The 21,975-nt window shown below is 37.9% G+C and overlaps 1 protein-coding gene across 1 annotated transcript; it reads left to right on the plus strand.

The window, feature by feature from the left end:
- Positions 1–4,055: 4,055 nt before the first annotated feature.
- LOC116176917 (UDP-glucuronic acid decarboxylase 1-like) lies at positions 4,056–5,582 on the plus strand. Its single transcript, XM_031495753.1, has one exon. It carries the CDS (start codon positions 4,113–4,115, stop codon positions 5,328–5,330), a length of 1,218 nt encoding a protein of 405 aa, XP_031351613.1. The 5' UTR covers positions 4,056–4,112; the 3' UTR covers positions 5,331–5,582.
- Positions 5,583–21,975: the final 16,393 nt, after the last annotated feature.

Below are 21,975 nucleotides of genomic sequence, written 5' to 3' on the forward strand. Positions count from 1 at the left end.
CAAAAACCTACCTATTTTACTTTCCCAGAAACTTTTAACTAAAGCTCCCAAAAAAACACCCTGTATAGACGTGGCATTTCCCGCACCGAATCAGTAATAAATCGGAAAGGAAGTGACTAATCCAAAAAATCTTTTGTCGTTCTGGTTTCGGGGCTGTATAAGAATGAAACCACAACGAAATAAACTGGAGGACTAGTAGACGGACAAAGTGCGGACAATAGCGTTCATTTTCATTTTGGAAAATGTATATACGTATGAAATTTTCCTAATTCGAAAGGTAAATACCGGAGTAGTATAGACCAACTTAAGACCTTCTGCAGAGGCACCTCTAAATAGCATTATGCGGGTCACTCTGTAAATGGGCGCATGCCTGTTGAGGGCCCAAAACAAGAGAGGGATAAAATAAATAAATAAAATAAATAAAATAAATAAAATAAATAAAATAAATAAAATAAATAAAATAAATAAAATAAATAAAATAAATAAAATAAATAAAATAAATAAATAAACACAACAAAACTTAAATCTAGGACCTTGCTATGCAAAATTTAACAAAAAAACGTTAACTTTTAAATATAAAATTGAAAACTTACAATTTTAAGTTCTCGACGGGGAATTCGAAGAATTGGGTGTTAATGTCATCTTGAAGTACAAGCTTAGAATCTCATACCTTGGATTCCCGGATCTTATTAAATTATATTTAATCACCTTTTATCTTACATTGCCTTAAATCCTGGACTCTTGAAACTTGAATAGTCTTGAATCGTAAATAATTACCTACTCCGAAATTTTGGTCCTTGAACACTCATGAGTCATTTTGAATTATATCTAGTTCTCAATCACCTTGCGTAATGAATCAACATGAATCTTACACCATAGATCCGGATTTCAAATTTTGAATCAACATCATCTGAAATCATCCCGGATCATATTGACATTGGCGTACTCAGGAGGGACCATTTGGGACTCCACACACTTTAAATTTAACAAAAAAGCGCACATTTTCCTACTACTTCCTCGTGCGCTCTCCATCTTCATCCTCTGTTGTTGTATTTTTGCATCCGAGTCCCTTTTTGTCAGTTCATGTTCCATCTTTTCTCCTATTCCGCTCCTCTTTTCGACCACAGCCCGTCCGTATCCATTTTTAGGGCATTTTTAAGCAGTAAAAAATGGAATTACATAGTTTTATCCTTCATGGTACTTTAATGAAAGGTCTCAACGAAAGGAATTAATTTCTAGGAACCATAGCCCTCCTCCTCGACCTCTTATCCTGATCGAGTATATTCCCTTATACAAGAACGGATGATCGGAAGAGGGTATTCACAAAGGGCGATTGAGACCGCCCTGCGTCCCGATCCTGCCCTGTTTACCCCATTTTTGTTTCTTCCTTTAATACAGGGCGTTTCATAAGGAATAGTACATACGTAAATATGTTATATAGGTGCAGAAACGTTCCTAAAAACATGTACGCAATTCTCAATGAGATACAGCCAGTTAATGCATAAACTGATTTATTTAAATGTGTACATAAAATATCGAAATGAGGATTAAGATCCGGTGGCCGAGCTAGCCAATTGATAGGACCCCTACGACCAATCCACTCCGCAAAGGTTTGGTTCAGGTATTGCATCACGCATTCACCTCTGAGAATTGAGCATTTAGGAACTTTTCTGCTTAAAACGATCTATAACATATTGACGTATGTACCATTCCTCATGAAACACCCTGTATACAATTTCGTGTGATTCCGCTTAGCCCTAATGCATATTTATAATACCTTCAGTCTATTCCTTCCAGTTCATCCCATTCCCTCCACCCCCATATCTCCGCTCTCTTATTCTGAAATTGTTCTTGAAACTACTTTCTCCATTATCCCCACACCTGTAACATAGCTACCACCTTATTTTACCTTAGTTCTCTTATTTGAGTATTTGCCCCATTATTTTTTTGCATTTGGCACCCTAAATATCTAATTCCTCTATCTTCTATTATTTCCTACCTTTTTCTTTTACCACCATCTACAAATCTCATCACTTTCGACTCTAATCATTTCCTTTCCCCAATACCTTTCCATTCTTCCCATCAAGTTCCTTTATTTGTTCTACATCTGTTGCAACGCGTCGTCCGTTTATGCCAGGGACCATATCTTTCTTCTTTCCACTACTATCTCTCCACCTAGGCTCTGTCTTAATACTTTTTCCATGTCCGTTAAGTAGAGATTAAATAAGGTGGGGGTAAGCGGACATCTATGTCTTAGTACTTCACATGTTCAAAACACTTCAGACTCCTTCCCTTCTATTCTTGCCCTCAATCTTGTCTTTCCATACAGTTCCTTTCTCTATTGAAAATCGACACTACTGAATTCCTCATAATTTCCTTGGCCCTATCTGTGGCGAACATCCCAGCCTCTCCCTGTCCTCTTCTCTTTTCCCACCTCTTCCATAGCCTCCTCTTTGTCCTGCTTGCCTTGCAGTAACTTGATAAAATGTTGTTTCCATTCTTATAATTGTATTTTCCTCTTACTTGTTCTATTTTTCATTTTTCTTGTTCATCACTTTCCAAAAATCCTCAGTTTTTATTTCCCTGATTAAGATCAAGATGAACCTCAAAAATTTTATTTCCTCTTTTCTTTCCTTCTCCATCATTTTTCTGCTCTCTTTTGTACACTCTCTGTCCCACCACTCCTTACCTTTTCTCCCCTCGTCCCTTCAGTTATTTTTCCACGTTATTGCTTTTTTTAATACTTTACAGTCTACCTTATATACTTTATATTATCGACTCCTCCTCTGTGCTCCCTTCTATTTCTTCTCCCTTCGCCTTTACCTACACATTTTAATTTCTTGATCTTATCTTCCCTTTAAACTCAATTCGATCGGTTTATGATCCGACTCTATCTTTGTGTCTACCTTAAATTCATCTATTTCCTTCAGTACTTTTTCATTTACTATTGTGTAAACAATTACCTCTCTCTTCCTCCTCCCATGTATGTGAATTACTCGTCCCTATCTTCCCCCTCTTCCCATCTCTACCAATTTTTCCCTAATTCTTGTTCTTGCATTAACATCTCCCCCTAATATTAGCCACCCCTTGTCCCTTTTATCTACCATATTTTCAATTTTATTTTTCCTTCTTCCTTCTTTGTGGTATATCGTTATCACTCTGATTATCTTTCCCTCCACTTTCACTCGTCTGACCTGTATTCCTTTCTCCTCTTTCTTCTCTGTTCCTAAATTTCCTCCAATTCTTTTCTTCTACCCATGATTCTACCACCCCGCGACATCATATCCTCTTACAAACACCCAGAATTCAACGTCTTTACGGGCTACCCTCGCTACATTGCAGAGTATCACTTTTATGTCGCCCTTCTCCATTTTTATTTCGTTTTTCTCTTTTCTTCTGTTGTTTGTGTCTGTATCATGGACTTTACGACTTTTAAAACAAGGGGGTAACAAACCACCACGCTCCAAAGGGATGAATCGGTATATTGAGTATACGAGCACCTTTAAAAGTAATTTCTTGTGAAGACTTCAGACTTTATTGACCGTCGACCAATAGAATGCTTTATCACACTCAAAATGATTTTTCCTTGATTTTGTGGTCTTGGGTTTTGCCTCGTTGTAATCTGGCGTTTGGTTGCTATTATTTGCATCGTAGTTGGCTTGTAATGATGTGTTTTAGGGGCCGGAACCTGGGTTGGCTTGAGCTGCGAAGGGATGGTGTAATGCTGAAAAGAATGGCAAAGATTCTTTTACAATTTAACATGCTCAAATTTCTTCTATAAAACCCTCTTGCTAAAGGTGCGATAAAGATGAGCAAGATTTACGGATTTCAGAACAAAGTTCCTCAAAATGAATACACAGGCATTTGAAATTTAGGTGCATGAAACAATGTAATCATTATAAAATATCAGTCAAATGTGGAGTGGTAAACAAGAGCATAATTATGCCCTAATTAGATGTCGTGTCATTATCGTAATGGGACTTACTTCACAAATATTGAACTTACATTCACATCAACATACTCAAACAGTAATTGAAGCAAAAGTTAGAGATAGGCCTTATCAGTGAATCTTAAAATATTCTAACAGAGACATTTGACCTGTTAACGTCACAATGTTTTGTTCCTTCACCAATTTTAGAATATTAGTGGGATGGTTAGTGTGTTTCCTGGTAATTTTCACTACGAGTATATATTTGTTATCTTCACGCGACAGAAATGAAAAAGTGTATACCCGAGCTTCGCTATTGAAGAGTAGTTTGGAAGATGCTGCTGCAGGTGTGCGCGAGTTACAAGAGAAGCTACGCGTGTTAGAATCGTGGATTCCAAAACAGCACGAAGACGTCACTTTCTTAAATTACTTAAGGAAAAAACGAATTGCAATCACTGGAGGTGCAGGATTTGTAGGTTCGCATTTGGTAGATAAATTAATTAGAGATGGACATGAGGTTGTGGTGGTTGATAATTTCCTCACAGGACGTAGAAAAAATGTCGAGCAATGGCTAGACCACGCTAATTTCGAGCTGATCCACCATGACATTATTAACCCGCTTTACATCGAGGTAGATCAAATTTACCACTTGGCAAGTCCGGCCAGTCCACCACATTACATGGCAAATCCAGTGAAAACGATCAAGACGAACAGCTTAGGAACCTTGAACATGCTCGGTTTGGCTAAAAGGGTAAATGCGACCATTTTGATTGCGAGCTCGTCCGAAGTTTACGGCGATCCAGAAATACACCCGCAACCCGAAACGTATTGGGGACACGTTAATCCGATTGGCCCGCGCGCTTGCTACGATGAAGGCAAGAGAATTGCGGAAACCTTGACGTACGCGTACGCCAAGATGGAGAACACCGACGTCCGCGTGGCTCGCATATTCAACACCTACGGGCCCAGAATGCACCTTAACGACGGGCGAGTGGTCTCAAATTTCATTCTTCAGGCCTTACAGGGACATGATATTACCATTTACGGTGGAGGTGAGCAGACGAGATCATTTCAGTATGTATCAGATTTAGTCGACGGACTAATCGCTTTAATGAATTCCAATTATACTTTGCCGGTAAATCTCGGCAATCCCATCGAGCACACCATAAACGAATTTGCAATGATCATTAAGGAGGTGGTGGGGGGTGATAGTGAGATAACGCACGTGGCACCGATCGAAGATGATCCTCAAAAACGCAAACCGGAGATCAGGAGAGCTAAAAAACATATAGGGTGGGAACCTAAGGTTTCTTTAAGCGATGGACTGCAAAAAACTGCGGAATATTTTAGAGGCGAGTTAAAACTTTTGTTTGTTAATAACGCAAGCTTAAGTAGCACGTAGACATTTCAATGGATTAAGGACCAGAATTTGTAATTTATTATTTAGTAACAATTTTTGCAGTGAGCATTCCAAACAACTGTTGACGTCACATGTAACCCCTCAGTTATTGTTATTTACGGGAAAGATTTTTGAAGCAGATCTCCTTTGAACCCACTAAAAATTTTCTTCTTCATGAAGAGCTTTTATGTGAAGTGAAATTATATGTATCAACCTGCTATAACATCCCGCACATTTTGTGATTTTTTAACCAAATAAAATGTCAAATTCGTTATTTAAATCCCATTTCGTTGAGAAAATACTCCAATGCTTTATATCCACCACAAACCTCGTCTTAACGAATTTCTGATCAATTCGGCCAATTGCGGTTTCCTTGTTGACGGAAATAATCACGTAATACACAAACTTTCATTCAACGCCCATTTTCGTAAAACGTTACCACAATTTTAACGCATATGTTTATAGAAACCAACTGCCAAAAAAGAAGCAAAACTACATGATGCGAGTAAGCCTGGTTAACACTTAAAATGTGTATGTACATCTCGACTTTTGACACCCTATATTACAAAAAACAAAGACTTGCAGTTTCATGGTTCCTGTGAACCCTTCCTGGTGGGGCATTTTCTGTAGGTTCCCTTAGCAATGCTTCTATTTGGTCAATTATTTTTCAGTAGTTGTAACTCTTCGAGAGCTTCCATTTGCAGTCCCAAAAACACCTCCAAGCCTTTCCTGCTGTGCCTTCCAAATGCCACACTTACCAAGGGCGAGTGTCAAACGAATTACAACATTCAATTACAGTGGGTTTTACCACCTGGAATACCTCCGCGCCTATTTTGTGGGTATTATCCGCTGAAGACGCGATTCCGGGTCAAAAATGATTGCGTGAAATCGATTACGTCAGAGTGAACTGATAAAATCCTCACCGGAGTTTAACTTCTCTCCAAAGGACAATTTTAAATCGGGAAATTTAAATTAATACCTCCAAGAATTTCTCATTTTTTTCTCTAGATGAAGTTTGTGTTTTTTTTTGAATATTTAAGGGTTATTTAGGAGCGCAAAGGAAAAGTCCAGTGTTTCTGTATAATTTTTTTTGGTACCTTAGTCAATAAGTTTTAAATCTATTTCAATTCCAATGATATAGACCGTTTTCCCCGATGCTTTATCCTATCCGCTGTAAAGTTCAGCAGAACTGAGAATGTTAACAGGTTTTCATCTTTTGAATAAAAATCGAAGTGAATGTTCCTTTTGACTTTGAAAGTCCTTTTTCGCAAATGAACCTCAATTTACCAGTAAAGAACCTTGTGGATAGCATAACGTTAGAATGTATCTATATACTTCCAGCAAAACGGGGTTTCTGCGCATAACGTCCACATAATTGAACAATATTTAGAACGATTTTTATGGAAACTGGGTGGCAACGAATGACTCACAAAGATGGCCAATGAGGTCACCAGGTCTATCACTGGATTTCTTTCAATGGGGATGTTTAAAGGACACCAAATGAGGCATCACACCAGATAGGAATCATAAAATTGCAGTTTTAACGAGATATCTTTTGTTATAGTTAATTTCAAATGGGAGACTTTGTACTGATTCTCGTGGTCATGCGGTACTGCCTGATCTTTCGTGCGATCATTCGCCCCAGGCCGATTATCTTACCACTAAGATCCGTGCATCTTCTCTGATACTCTCGCTTGAGAATGGATTACTAACCTCAAACTCTGAGGAAATACGTAATTTCTCTACTTACTGATGCTATCAATTACTTATCTGTATAGCGTCGTTAGTACTTTTTGCTTAAACCAATGCGGAGAAAAACTGCAAGTCCGATTTGAATTATAGATCGAAAAGGGACTTTAGCGCATTTTTCTGTGGCAGATCAGTATATTCTATTACACAGTTTTGACTCCACTATCAGTAAGGTCTTGTCGGGGGCAACCACATTCTTTATGTCGGTATCCGCTTCCGACGTCCGATTTACCAGCAATTCGCGTTTGAAGTTTCGACTCTACCATCAGTGAGATCTTGTCGGGGCCCGGGGGCTACAGTCCCTTTGGTGGTATCCACTTATGACGTCCCGCTTACCCGCAATTCGAATTTTGGTGAGTCTCGACACGAGACCGCAATTCGAACTCTGGGCTTTGGGCGTCCAAAATCGACACCTCAAAAGGTGGTTAATTTCGCCCCTAGGAAAAAAACAAAATTCCATCACGCAGGAGTTGTGCGCGTTTATAAGAGATCTTTTCGACACCAATTTGAAAACAATCGGAAAAAAACTGTAGAAGAAGATAGGAAACTGAAAAATCACCAAGTTCGTATAACACGCTCGGGGATGGCGCCAAAATGTCGCCACATCATGTAGCCCCATCCCTAAAGCTGTTAATTACACAGCTTTGGTAGGTACATGTACACTCCTCGCCCTCCTACAAGCATTTTCCTTTTCTTCCTTTTCTTCAGCTAGTCAGTCGGTCAAAATTAAGTTAAAGGCTACCTTTTATTATATGTATAATATAAATTTGCAAAAATGCGCTAAAAATGAAATAACTAAGTATATATAAATGTGGAGTATTATTGGATATTGGGGAGGGCGGCTCCATCTTCATAGGCATATGTACGCTTCCATTTGTGGCGGGTACCACGGATACACATGCTGGTGGCTCTGATTATAGCTATGCTTATTCTAGAAAAAATATTACCATTTACGATTTAATGATCTTGTCACATTTGGACGATTACGAGAAGAAATTTTAAGTGTTGTAAACAACTGGGATTTCTTAAAAAAATTCACCGCAGTGCTTCCGAAAGATGAAAAACAGGATGTAGACAGGGGCGGACTGGGTACTTACGGGCCAGGTGGAATTGCATAGGTTTTTGCTTCATTTTAAAGTATTCCTTTCTCGAAAATTAATTAGAATTTTGTTTTTTTTAATTGCACCTGATAATTAAAAGTAACAAAATATACAAACGAGGCGAGTCGCCCATAATTGTGTTTAAGCACTTACAAAATACGAGAAAAAATGATAAATCCATTGTAAAACACTTAAATAAAAACAGAATTTTTTAATGAACAACCTAACATCAACCCCAATGAGAGAAATGTGTTAGTAATTTATTAATAGCGCAAGAAACTAAATACAGCACATAATTATAAATTTCTGTCGGGCCAATATGACCTACAGGCCAGGTGGCAATCGCCTCCCCCCCCCCCCGGGCCAGTCCGCCCCTGGATGTAGATCATTTCTCTAAAAGTACCGTTTGTGGTAGATGTCAAAACTGGTTTAGATGCTGTTATTAATTACTTTATATCAAGAAACATATTGTAGCGAAAATTCCAGAAATTCCTATACAGGCATAGAGGCGCCATGAAAGATTAGTTAGTCATCGGCGATCAAGAGCAAAGTCAGATGTGACGCAATCTTTCCGAGAAATGTGACGTGTTTGTTAGAGAACATTTTAGTATACTCGGAAGCGTTCGAGAATAAGACAAGGAAATGATTATTAACAAATTATCGTTGGATAAAACATTATTGTTTAAGGTTAGGGCGCATTGAGTATTCTAAATTTGATTATTCCTTATATACTTATATTTTGTTTCAGCTTTACGTAATTTGTTAAGCAATGCATTTTTTTAATTATTGAAAATTGTTTCATGAAAAGCTGTTTTATTTCGTCGGGAAGGTGTTTTAACTAACCCCCCTCTCCTCCCTCGCCCCTGAGTGGGCCGAGAGGTATATTTCACGGGTTTATGGTTTCCTATCCTGCTTATGGAACAAGTTATTCAGTTTTGCCTTAGATGAAGTTTTGATATTTAACCTCATTCACGATTGATTAAACAAGAAATGTTGGTGTTGGAATCCGCTCATAAATTAACAGTGGTTTATGGCCAAAATATTTTATAGATCATGAGAGTAACTCTTGCAGTTTCACTACCCAACCAGTTGTAAGTAAACCCAATCTCTAGCTCCAATTAGGTTTGAAAATAGGTTTTAACTGCGAAATAAGACTATCCCATGCGATGTCAGAAAACAGCTTCTGCATACTGCTTAATGCTAACCGAGTTCCTGTAGGAGACTTCTTAAAGAATGCTTTATTGAAACGCAACGGTCGTATAATTAGCATAATGAAGGTAATTAAAACACCGATAGGGCATCTTAGGTGCAGGACCCGTCACTAGCAGGTGCTTCTTCTTCTCTAACGTAATTACTCCAAACACCCCCGCATCGCGTTTTGCCTTTTTTTTCGCCGAGCCTGTTATAATGTAACTCTTTATATTCACGGGGCCACGAACAAGAAGCAGGATGCTCTTTAATGCACCGCTTCTTTCTCAAACTAATGACTTTTATTTGGCATGAACAGATTAACTTTATTTCAGTTGGTATTTGAGCGATAATTTAAAATAAAAAGTAGATTAAGAGTTTTGTGGACATTTTTGACTCGGGTTAGTGGGAAACTTCATTAAAACGCGGTATTATTGGTATTTGAAAATGGCAAAAGTATTCAAAGGATTGTCGGTCGGTTAACGGTTTCGGGCGATGAGTTGACACTTAATTTCCTCTCTAAAATTCAGGGTAAACTTCAAAATGATTCATCTTGTATAAATTCTAAATACAACAAACCGTGATTAGAGCAAACTGACAGGCGGACGTATTCTTTCTGCAAAATTAGAACTGCCGTCACCGCCGCCGCCGCCGCCGTTTTAATTTAACTAATAACGGCAGGTGCAACCCCCCTTCTTTTAAAATAAAAGTTTGCAGCTAATATTGAAAGATTCGTTACACCCTCGTCCACATCTCAAATATTAATTAACATTATTAACACCGGCTTTGGTTCTTTTACTGAAAAAAGTCATTACAGTAAATCATCGCGTTCTAATAACGGCGTTATATGTAAAACGAGCGAAGTAAGAAGAAGAGTGAGGGTGAGTTTTGAATCAATATTTGATTGCGGGAATTAGCGCTTTATCGGGATTCTGCAGACCTCTCCGGCTTGATGAAGGTTCGCTGATTGTTTGACAGCGTCCATGTATACGCGTAAAGAATTAACGAGCCCCTTAGGTGGTCATCGCCAATGACCAAATTTCTCATTGTCTTTCACCACCATAAACTACCGACCTACAACTAGGCCTTGTAACATTTCCATTGACTGACATATTTCGATGCCCCAACCTAAATTTATCCGCTTATTATAATTACATTTCGACGGCATCCAAATATTTGCTCGGAGTGAAACCTACAGAATTCGCTTCAAACTGTATTAAATTTTTAATGGGAATATAATTAGTTTGATTTATGAATTAATAAAATTTAGCCAGCCCTTATTATTGTCAACCGCGCGGGTCCGTGGTGTAAAATTTTCACAATGCCAACGCAATGTAATTCTTCTTGCAAGTTCCGTATTAAGATTGTGCATTGTGGAAGCCAACAATGTAATTTTATTAGCAAAAGGGACTGCATTATAACGCAATTTGTTATTCGCCAGAGTCCTGCCTATACTCATTCCAAATGCACATTTATTATAGGATATACGTGGCAACTGTTAAGGCGTTATGGATGTTGATGTTAATGCATTACCGGCTTGAGTAATCTGCAAGTGTTTTACAGGTAACAATTACAGCTATACAAATCTGTGAGCTGTGACTGTGAAATATGCTCTAATTTCTGCTATTCTAAACATGGTCCAGATACAACTGTTCCAGAAGTAGGTCCCTCGAATTATCAGGTGTAATGTTAGTACAGTATCTAGGATTCTAGGATATCGAAAGAATCTGTGACCAACCACACTTCAAGGAAAACCCGAGTGCTAGATACTTCTGGAAAAAACCTATTCGAATTGAAGATTCGATATAAGAAGGAAGGTTTCTGATAATACCAAAAGGGTTTTATTAACAAGTTCACCCTCAAACTCCGACACATTAATAATTTTCGGACGTGATAGATAACGATATATCAGAAAAATAAGAAATTATAAGTTACAACTTGGCAGATCGCAGTCCCTAAGGAATTGCGAAGGACACACGGTAAAAGCAAAGGGGACGCCACGACGGCTGATGGTGGTAGGTAGGATGGGCGCGGCTATCAAGGTAAAGTATAAGTTTCATTATCATCCCCTCCATAGAGGGTGCTGAAATAAATGTAAAAAACCGAAAAATTTTCGAACCTGGAGGAGAAGATATTTAACCTGTGGTGTCGGTACTTCCGGAATTCGTAGTGATTAAGGATACGCAGTCCACGATCTTTTCTCGGCCCGAAGTGGCTGCCTCAGGAGATAGGAAGAGGGCGCGAAGCAAGTTTAAAATTTCGTAGTGGGCAAAGGATAGGTGACACGAAAGCACTTAGCGTTGAGCGGATTTTCTCTTGTGAAAAATACGATGTGAAAGTACGTTTGAAACCAGACGCGGTGCGACAATACGTCAATCGTCCATTGACTATTCAAAATGCATTGGTCAAAATCTCAAAAAGAATCCCGATTCTCAACAACTAAAGGTAGGGATACCGGCTGACATATCCCTGTCTTTTGAAGAATTTAGAACCATAGTTGGACAAGATACCATAAGATTATTTCTGAAGCTAGAAGAACTTGCATTCAGTACCTTAAAAAATAAAACACCTCCCAAAACATTAGTGAATTATTGTTTGCTGAAAATACTGATATATTTGTAGGATCCCACGCTGTATATACCGACAGGACCCTGAATGTGCATGGTAGATGAACAGAAGCGGTTCAAGACGTGGTAATCCTTCATTTCGAACTAGACGAAAAGGAGAGTAGATGTGATCAGCGTATGCAAAGAAGAAGAAGGCAGCAAATTGTAGCCGTAAAGTAAAGTTGCGTTTGTAAAAACAGGTATCTAGTTTTCGACCTTCGCAGAACTCTCTTGTACTAAATGTTATCAGTATAATAGTTTGGGTTGAAGTTTGTGTGTTTGTCATCAAATATTTATCACATTTTTATATTCCTTTTGTTTTACAGCCTTACATTTATGCATCTTACTCATACTCACACTGAATATTTATTTCCATTTATTTATATGTGAACAGTAAAATCTCTTGATTGAACCATGCTTTTCTTTTTTATTAGTTCATAATATAAACTATGGGCAATTGAAGTAATGTAAACAAGGCTTTTTTAAGGAGTCTTTCATGTTATTTTGCTTTGTGTTTTCTCTGTTCATATTTTTATTGCGTTTAGTCTAAATGCTGTTTCGTGTCTTGAACTTCATGGTTGGTGTAAATTTTAAATTCATTTGATCTTTGTAATATGGCTCTGGTCCGAAGTTTAATTTTTCATGTTGTATCGCTCAGTTATGTGGAGGGTACTGACTTGTTTGTAAACTAATATTTTTGACGGTAAAAAGACAGTCACACGGATGGGAACACTGTAACCAAACTAGGCAGTTGTTCTTTTTTTCAAAAGTGTCGAAGATTTTCGCAGCACAACGGAACATAACATGCGGATTCTGTGACCGGTCGCTGCACAGTACAACTGGGAATCCAATTAATTTCCACATAACAGAAACAATCAACTAGAAGAAGGATTATCAACCGATAAGCAGCCGAGACATATTAATATCAAATTCTATGACAAGAATCACTACCAATTTAATTAATTATATAGGAAAGACACAAAAGAGGAGTAGAAGCAAAACTGGTAACATCCGTTACCAGGTCCCAAGGTAAATGTTTTTTGTAGCCAAAAAACTCTGCAAAAGAAGGGAAAAATAATCAGAAAAATTTGTATTAACGTCAACTGAACGTAACAATGGGAAAATTGGAAAAGAATTACCAAAAACATGTATTAAAAAAGAGTCAATTATAGGAAGAAGTTAAACAAATAAAAAAGCAGAATTTCAAGGAAATCAACATGTGATAAGGAAAATGTAGATAAAAATCCAGATGCTATTTATTGTAAACGTGAATGTTTCTTAATCGAGTGAGGATCATGAAGATAGATGAATCTTCAGTTTCTGAATCAGATCATAATAGAATAACCGGCACCACCATTACCTTCTGTAGTTCAGTATCAAGTACACCATCGATCCAACTATATATATTTAAAAAAATTTGGGAATCATGATGATTACAAAAGCAATTAATTCTGCTAGTAGAGATGAGGTCAAGAAGAAACCCATCGTAACTGCCGCCACTACCCCTATACTACTCAAATTTCATGATCATTTGGCTTAAATATCGAGAATGAAGTAGATGCTTCGGAATCAGAACATTTTACGGTAAGATAAGCTCTTCGATACAAGTTTCCCAGTTTTGTCACTATGCGACAGTTCCCCGGAGAATAGATTGGTGCTACATACTGTCGCACAAAAGATATTCACTGAAAAACCCAAAAAATCTCGTTGTCCTTAAACAGTAAAATTGAAACTAATCGTGTTAATAATGTCATAGTTGAAAAGAACCTGTCCTTAATATAACTACCAGTAAAATTGGAATCTATTGTTCCAACTGTTGAAGGAGCTACCACATATGACACAATGGTAAAAAACATGTCAAAGAATTGTAATCAATGGGTATTGCTGGGTGAAATGGGATACGGTCACTATACCACCTAACAGACACTTACCTATCTAGCTTAAATTACACAATTTAGTTTTTTTGGAAATAACATTTGAACAAAAGGACATTAGAAAAATATGATATAGAAAGATAAAACCCGACCTGAATTTCAAATTGAGATTCAAATTGACACCCAAGAAAAATTACAAGTATTTCAAATTGCATAGCCCGCTAGACTAAAGGTACAAAAATTAGTATCACAGACAATAAATAACCCGAGATAAGCCTGTTTACTCTCTATTCTTCCTATTTAAGCAAAAACCACCTCCTCTAATAAAATCAACATCGTTATTCCCGACAACACTCGAAAATTCCTCTACACCGCTAGAACTGATAAAACACCTGCATCGTTTATCTTGCACGTGATACTGTTTGTCGAAAAGCCAATTAACTCTTGTCTGATAACAACGTTTTATCAACGTATGACCACGATAAAACTGCAAACTGGCGTAAAAAAATTCGATTAAATGTTCTCTTCGTTGTTCGTTTTAAATTGATCATAGAAACAATACAATCAATAGAATTAAATAATTACCGACTAAATTTACAGCAAGAAAAGGGAATAATGAAAAGAGCTGAAGACAAAGTTTGGTATAAAAAAAGAATAAGATCAAAGACGCTTTGGATAAATCAGGAAATGATAGCAAAGATGGAAGAGAAAACAAAATACAAAAACATCAATACCTAAGAAGGAAAAAACAATATCGGATGTTAAATACGGAGATATACGGAAAAGGAAACGAATTTAAGTTTGTACTTCGTTGATGTGATAAGGGCGTTTGATTGTGTTCTGTGGGAAAAAGTGATGGGTGCATTTTAATAGAAAGGGGTAGATTGGAAAATCCCCTACATTATTTAATATTTACACCGAGTAGTGAGTATGTACAGTACATGGCTTCAAAGTGTTGAAAAGGTGAAAGAGAGCCAGAAGTAATGCAAGTGTATGTGAAAGATGATATATTGGAACAGGTAGAAAGCTGAAAATATTTAGGATCCACTGTAACAGATGATTGGAGAAGCTTGAAATAAATAAAAACATTGGAATGGCAAAAGAAGCATTTATGGAAAAAGTCGAATATAGTGCAGGAAGTTGTTGGACATGAATCTAAACAAAAGAATAGCGAATGATACTGTATGGAGTGTTATGCTGTACGAATGTGAAACATAGACAATATTAATAAAAGGATAAGAAAAGAATTGAAGCTACGGAAATCGGAATATGTGGAGAAGAATGCTTGGAATAAAGTGGTCTGAGAGAATTAGGAACGAACAGGTTATTAGAAAGAATAGGAGCAAGAACATCTTTTATAAAACAATTTTGAGAAGGAAAAGAACGTGGCTTGGTCATGTGCTAAGAGGGAATAGTTTGCTGAATGACGTTACCGAAGGAGCATTAGTCGGTACAAAGAAAAGGGGAAGAAGGCGAGTGACGATGGTAGACGGTCTGAAATAGGGGAGGGGGTACGCGCATATGAAAAGAAAGGCTATGGACAGAGGAAACGGCAAAATAGAACCTGCGTATATTTGATTAATGTTTAAAATGCCGTTGAGTTGAACCTCGGATGGGCGTTGTGGGCATTATCGAAAATTGTGCGTTGAGATCTAGTCCCCTAAACAGAACACAATTATTTATTTTTGTTGCCTTTATTTTTGAGTGGGCGGGGTTTCAGTCAAAGACTGCTCTACCAACCTAACCCACTATACATTTACAAATATCCATGCCCGACCCGGATTCGAACCAGAGACCCTTAGTACCGCAGCCGAGCTTCAACTCAACGGCATTTTAAACACTAATAAATTGAAATAATCATGTGTAAGTTTAAAGCAATGTCACATTCCCTCTATAAAATTTCCAGCAATTATACTTAGTGGTTTTATTAAAATTTGAGTGGTTTGTACTTATTATATACATACGCATATACCTACTTAGTTTTACGTTTTGCTAGTAGTAGCTGAGATGGTACATTGTGTCCATTTGATTCAATAAATAATGAGAAGGGGGGGGGGGGTTGTTGTGCTAATATGTAATAGTTTAAATGGCATCTGGGAAAAATGTAAATATAAAGTGCTTTTTAAAAAAGTGAAATACAAAAATGGCTTACTGTGGATCAGTTTATGATACATTGCAAAATTAGGGTCTTCGACAGGGCAAACGCATATGGATCATCAATGTTTAAAAGATTAAATAAATGCAGACCAAACTTCATTTTTACTAAGTGACTTGTGGTACTTTTTGTAGACTGCAACAGTTACACCTCGAAAGAAATGATTAGGCTTATATGTCGACTTGGAGCTTTTAATGTCAAACATGCGTGTATGGAGTAAGCACAAAAAAGCTAATCGATTTTTTAGTCAGTAGGTCAGTGTTTCAACACCATCGGTGTATGCCCGAAAGTTGCATCTATTCCTAGTGTTGTATATATTTACATCCGCACTTAATTATATATATAATCGATCCCCATCATCTCTATAATACATCAAGCAAATGATATAACTCGATTCCGTGTGACTGATTCTTCCGTTAGCTTCCCGAGAGAAGCACATCGGAATGAAAAATTTAGATTGCATTAGAGGGAAGGAGAGACCCCTTGAGCCACTACAAATCAACTAATTAGCCTGCTGCTAGCTGACTGCCTGCCTTCCCTCCGCCCCTACATCACGTTCGGCGGACGTCTCTCTTGCGTCTCCAAACGCCGATACTGCCGTTGTCTGGCTCCTTTTTCACAGTCAAAAACCTAATGTCTCAAATCTACGTAATCAGGTGTTACAACTCTTAACGGCAGTTGTCGGAATTGCGTGTAAGGGAAACGCGGTGACGCCGTCACATTCCTCATTAGGTAATTAACGCACAAAGAGGCCTCGCTTCCGCAATTACCGAGCGCTGTTTGGACATTGCCATAAAGTTTTTGTTTTCGTTAAAATATGCGGATTAAGATTCTCATTAACCGCGCCCAGTTTACCATCTTTCATAATCGAGTGGGAATTTAACAGGAAGGCGATGCGTATTCGAGCGTAAAGCTCACTAATAGACGCCTTTTTAATTAGTGCTTTAATTATGTAGTAAGTATATCGCTAATATTGGTTTAAAGATATTTTTCTGGCGAAAGAGTATCTAAATTATTTAGGGCACGATATTTTCATTATCTGACGTAATTTTAACTCTCCGAGAAAAATGAAGTTTGCCTTTGTTCTTCGAGCACGTTCATTTAATTAAGAGACTAGTAATCCTTTCACATTAAGGGTGGCATTGTGTGTTGGATCCATATGAGCAAATTGGAACTGATAAAGGGTTTTCATCCAAAAGCAGATGTTTCAGTGAATACTGTGTTTTTCATTTCATATATAAAATTTTCAGCAATTCATTCCCCTACCTTGAAATATTTTCTCCCGTGAATTCCTGTTTTACCACATCCCCTTCTTTTAGCGCGGTTTTGTTTTAACCTACCCGCTTATTGGTTTTTACGATAGAGGCCTAACGAAACGGGGTTGATTTTTATGAAGCCGTATAACATGTCCTGCTATTATAGCGGGTCTGGTATTTAACGAACGCCGAGCTGCAAGCTGCGGTACGTACTTCCATCATCCCTCAAGTTCTATATTTGCCTAAAGTAACTAACTAAACTGTGTGTTTCCATAAATCAAAAATCATTTGCGCCTTAATTCCGCGGCGGTTGTTTCCGAGGAACGACTCGCTTCTGCCAGTGTGGGGTGTGCTAAGAAACTCATATTGGCTACTTTCTGCTCCCCTGACACAGATTAAGCCTGCTTCCTTGTTAAATATTCATGCGCCAGAGAGGCAGATAAAAATAAAAATGTAGCAGCATCTTCTTCCGCACTCCACGACTTGGCACGTAAACACTTGAGAATATGATATGAAGGTGACGAGCTTTGGGACTTACCCCATGTTACCTCTTAAGAACTGGCGAATATCTTATCAACATGTAGATGACACACTTTAAAGTGAACAATTGCCGTTTAGGGACCTTTAAGGCGCGCCACGTATGTCGACCTAAAAGGAAAGTATAGATAAAGATAATCTCGCCGCGGAGTTTGTATTATACATGATTTTAATAGGGCCAATTAAATATTAAAATTTGCCGAATAAATTGCCGACGGAACGAGAAGTAAAAGGCGCAAGTGGTATTGTCGGGGAAGGTATAAATGAATTTGATGGTAAATAGTCTAAACAAACAATAAACAAGTGTTAACATAGTAGTAAAGCAAGCGTCGTACCGGAACATCTTATTTGCAGGTCGAACGGGTTCCATGTAGCTTCCGGTCACTTTATTCGGCCTTTGTGCCGACCCTCTTAATGTCAATATATCACAACCAGATAGCTTTATTTGTCGTACATACTCTACTCGAGGGAGTTTTCGCTTCATTTTATGAATAACGTATAGATCGTGAGAGACAACGCCGCTTGTCGCTAGAAACTTTGTTCAAGTATTTCAAAATTAATAACAAAATTTGCTTCCAATCAGTAAACCAAGCGTGTGCACCTGAAAAAGAAGGCGGTACGCTCATGTAAACAGACTCCTTTCCGTCTCTAACAAAGGAATCATCTGGCCCGTACGAAAGAGATCCCCCTCAAAGAACGCAATAAAAATGCAATGAACACTGGCAGGTCTGCGGATCAGATTCTTTCGGCTTCTTTGCTTACACCAACACAAAGAAACGTTTAAAAGGGATCGCTTAATTAAATTATCAGTGCTGATATTTTAAACAGCTCTCGGGTTTTCGTGCAAACACTTGATTTAAAATATCGAGCACTTTCTTTAAGGGCGCCTTTTACCTGACTATAAACGACGCTTATAGCGCATTTAAGTAAACGAAGTAAAAACCGTCTGGGCCCCCGAGCATTGTGTGTCTAATCTCTATTTCAGACAATACTGAGAAGCAAATCGGAACGAGATTTTCAGATTTGTCGCAATGGGTCGTCGAAGTGGTCCTTTTGAACAAGTCAAATATTCCTGATGGCGTTTTCGGATTAGTGGATGTTCAAGGTTTTAGTTCACAAAACCAGCATTTGACCGAATGTGTTATGCTCATTAACAACACAAGGATCAATTCTCGGCCCAGTTCTATTTAACAGATTCCTACACGACATTCACCAACCCATAGGAACAAAACTTGCAATGTTTGCAGACGATACAACACTGATAGCCCAGGAAGAAGATCTAAAACGAGCCATAACCATCCTACAACATGGAACTGATGAAATAACGGAGTATTTCGATAAGTGGTGCACTAATGTAAATGCCAACAAAACAGAAGCGAAAATATTTACACTACGACGGTGCATAAAACCAACAAATCTAACCGTACATAACCAGATCATAGAGTACAACCCGCACGACAGTGCAATAAAATATGTAGGAGTTTACCCAGATCAAAGGCTAAAGTGGGGCTATCATATCAACAAAAAATTGAACGAAGCGTATGCAAGACTTGGAATATTATACCCTATCATCAGCAAAAAATCGTCACTGCAAATCGAATGCGCCCTTCTTATATATAAATCCAACTGAATAAATTACAAGTAGTCCAAAATAAAGTGCTGCGTATAGCTGTCAAAGCCAACTGGTTTATCAGGAACACTCAAATTCACCATGAACTCAGCCAACCATTCATTAGCGACTACATAAATAAACTGTGTGACAAGCTTTATTCCTCCATCCAAACGTATCACCTAGGTAAAACACACATCCATACTAGACTAAAACGGCGATTACCACAAGACTTACTACTGTGAAGTGAAGTAATGAATATTGTAAATCTCATAAGCATAGCTATGATTATTGCCAATTACATTACTATAGCCCAACCATGTATAGCAAATAAATGCTGATCTGGTATCAAATAATAAAAAAAATGTAAAACGTGAAATTTCGTTTTAAAATATAAACCGACTTATGTTTAAACTGTGGGCCAAAATGGGCACGATCCCGAAAACGCTTAATAAAAAAAAACATATCTGATTGTTTGCGATAGAGTTTTTATCAGCCGAAATTTATTTAACGCACGTGTTCTTATTACTGTTAGAAGAAATAAGGTACTTCGAAGAATTGCGCTTTATTCGGCGTAAGTGAGGACGCGTTCCATCGAAGCTGGCGTTATCAAATCTGATTGCGATTGGCGGTTGAATTATAAGATCGATATCCGAGCCGCAAAACGGATGCCGAATTCGATATGCAACAGCACCATATTTATGCATAGGCTTTTGTGCGTACAATCCACGCCATATAAGCCTTTTAATTTCTAAGGGATAATCATGTCTTACCTCCAAAATCAGTTGCAATAATGGAATACTTTGAGATTTCTGGATTGAATATCCTCAGCGGAGAATGGATCGTCGCCAACCTCATGTCCTTTATATCCCATAGAGGGTTGGTACCGAGCATTCGAGTGTCGAGGTGAAGAAGGTATGAGACGGATGCAAGTTGAACAATACATGGGTGGTCAAGACCCTCCACTATCTCGTAGGAAATGTAACAATTGCGTCCAGAGGTTGATAGATTATTTAAAACATGTAGCACATTATTTATTATTTCGGAGTAGGTAATATGTTGCGTTTACTTCAGTTTGCTAGAAAAGATATACTAGACAAATTTTCTCTTCAGTTTTTTCTCAAGTTTTAAGTGGAAGAATTTACTCCGACTCGAATAAATATCGAGGAATTTTTGTTTGATCGACAAAAAGAGTTTGGTAAATTGAATTCGGTGAACTTGCGTGGCCTGCGTTTTCCAAAAATATCGGAAGAGTTCACATACTAAAACGAACATCGTCTTATGACCACTGATATCAAATTTACTCCAAACTGTGAATAAAAATTAGGGCATTCCATTTAAAATAACAAAGTGTGAGTCAAGTTCTAGTGTAACCAGAAGTGGTACTCGATTGAAAATATTTCAGCTGAAATGGGATCATTGATTCATATTAATTTCCTAGATAATAATCAGCTCATCGTTGGACTCTCTCTAGGTACTTTCCGTTCGAATCAACAACTACGTTCTAACTTTATCTTGAAAAACGCATTGTGTGCTTAGAAAAAAGTTAAGGACACGCTTATAGACTTTCGCGGTTAATGCGGAATAAGTAAGGGGCAAAGCCCTTTAAGTCATGAGCACACTTTGCCATAATGTAAGTTTTAAAAATAAAAGCTGAAGTCGTATTTTTTGCATTTTGTTCTCTAATTTAATATCCCAATCTGGATCTCAATTTTGCACGAATTTTTAAATTATGCGGTTGTGGATTTAGTTGAGCGACCTTCGGTTTGAAATGATCATTAGGACGTGAAAAAGTTTTACATAACTTAAGCCAATTTCATTTAAAAAGGAACGATTTAAATTTCGTCTTGTTTAGATAACATTTTAATAAAAAAAATAAAGTTGGAGGCATTACCTTACCTTCTGGAGATATTCGCCGTGTAACTAAACTAAGAGAAAATTATGCGAGGGGAATTGAAACTGACATCGCTGATGATAAAAGTTTGTAGGTCTATATGTGAGGGCAAAGTGAGTGGTTATATTTTCGACTTAGGAAAAGTGGAAATCTCGATATACTCTTCCATTCGATTCGGTTCCATTTACGCTGATATATTCATCCATACGAAATACAAGTGACACACGGCGTGGAATATGTAAAAGGTGTTTGAAATGCATCACATTTGGCCTGATAGTTTGTCTCCGAGTACCTTTTTAGCACAACTTTATTCGAGGAAAAGTTGAGGTGGCGCAGCTGACGAGTATGCAAATGGCATAAGGTGCGCGCTCTTATAGAAAGTAGAGCCCCTCAACAAAATGGAAATACGATGAGCAGTAACGTGCTTGTCTCCCGGGCTGATGCGTGGAATTATGAAAACGACTTGTGAAATATGGAATAGATGCATAAATTGGCTCAAAACCGCGCATTACAAGCGTTTTCTTCTTTCAGCGAAGGAAAGCGCCGAGACGCGCGAGTATACAAGTCTGAGGAATTAAAGCGAAGCATGACATTTCCGAATTTTGACAATTAAAAGAAATCCTAATTGGTTGAAGAAAAATCGCGACGTTCTCAATCAGTACGCGGACGACTACGACTTG

Source organism: Photinus pyralis, unplaced genomic scaffold (genome assembly GCF_008802855.1).
Source record: "Photinus pyralis isolate 1611_PpyrPB1 unplaced genomic scaffold, Ppyr1.3 Ppyr1.4_LG7, whole genome shotgun sequence".
In the NCBI taxonomy this organism is placed as follows: domain Eukaryota; kingdom Metazoa; phylum Arthropoda; class Insecta; order Coleoptera; family Lampyridae; genus Photinus; species Photinus pyralis.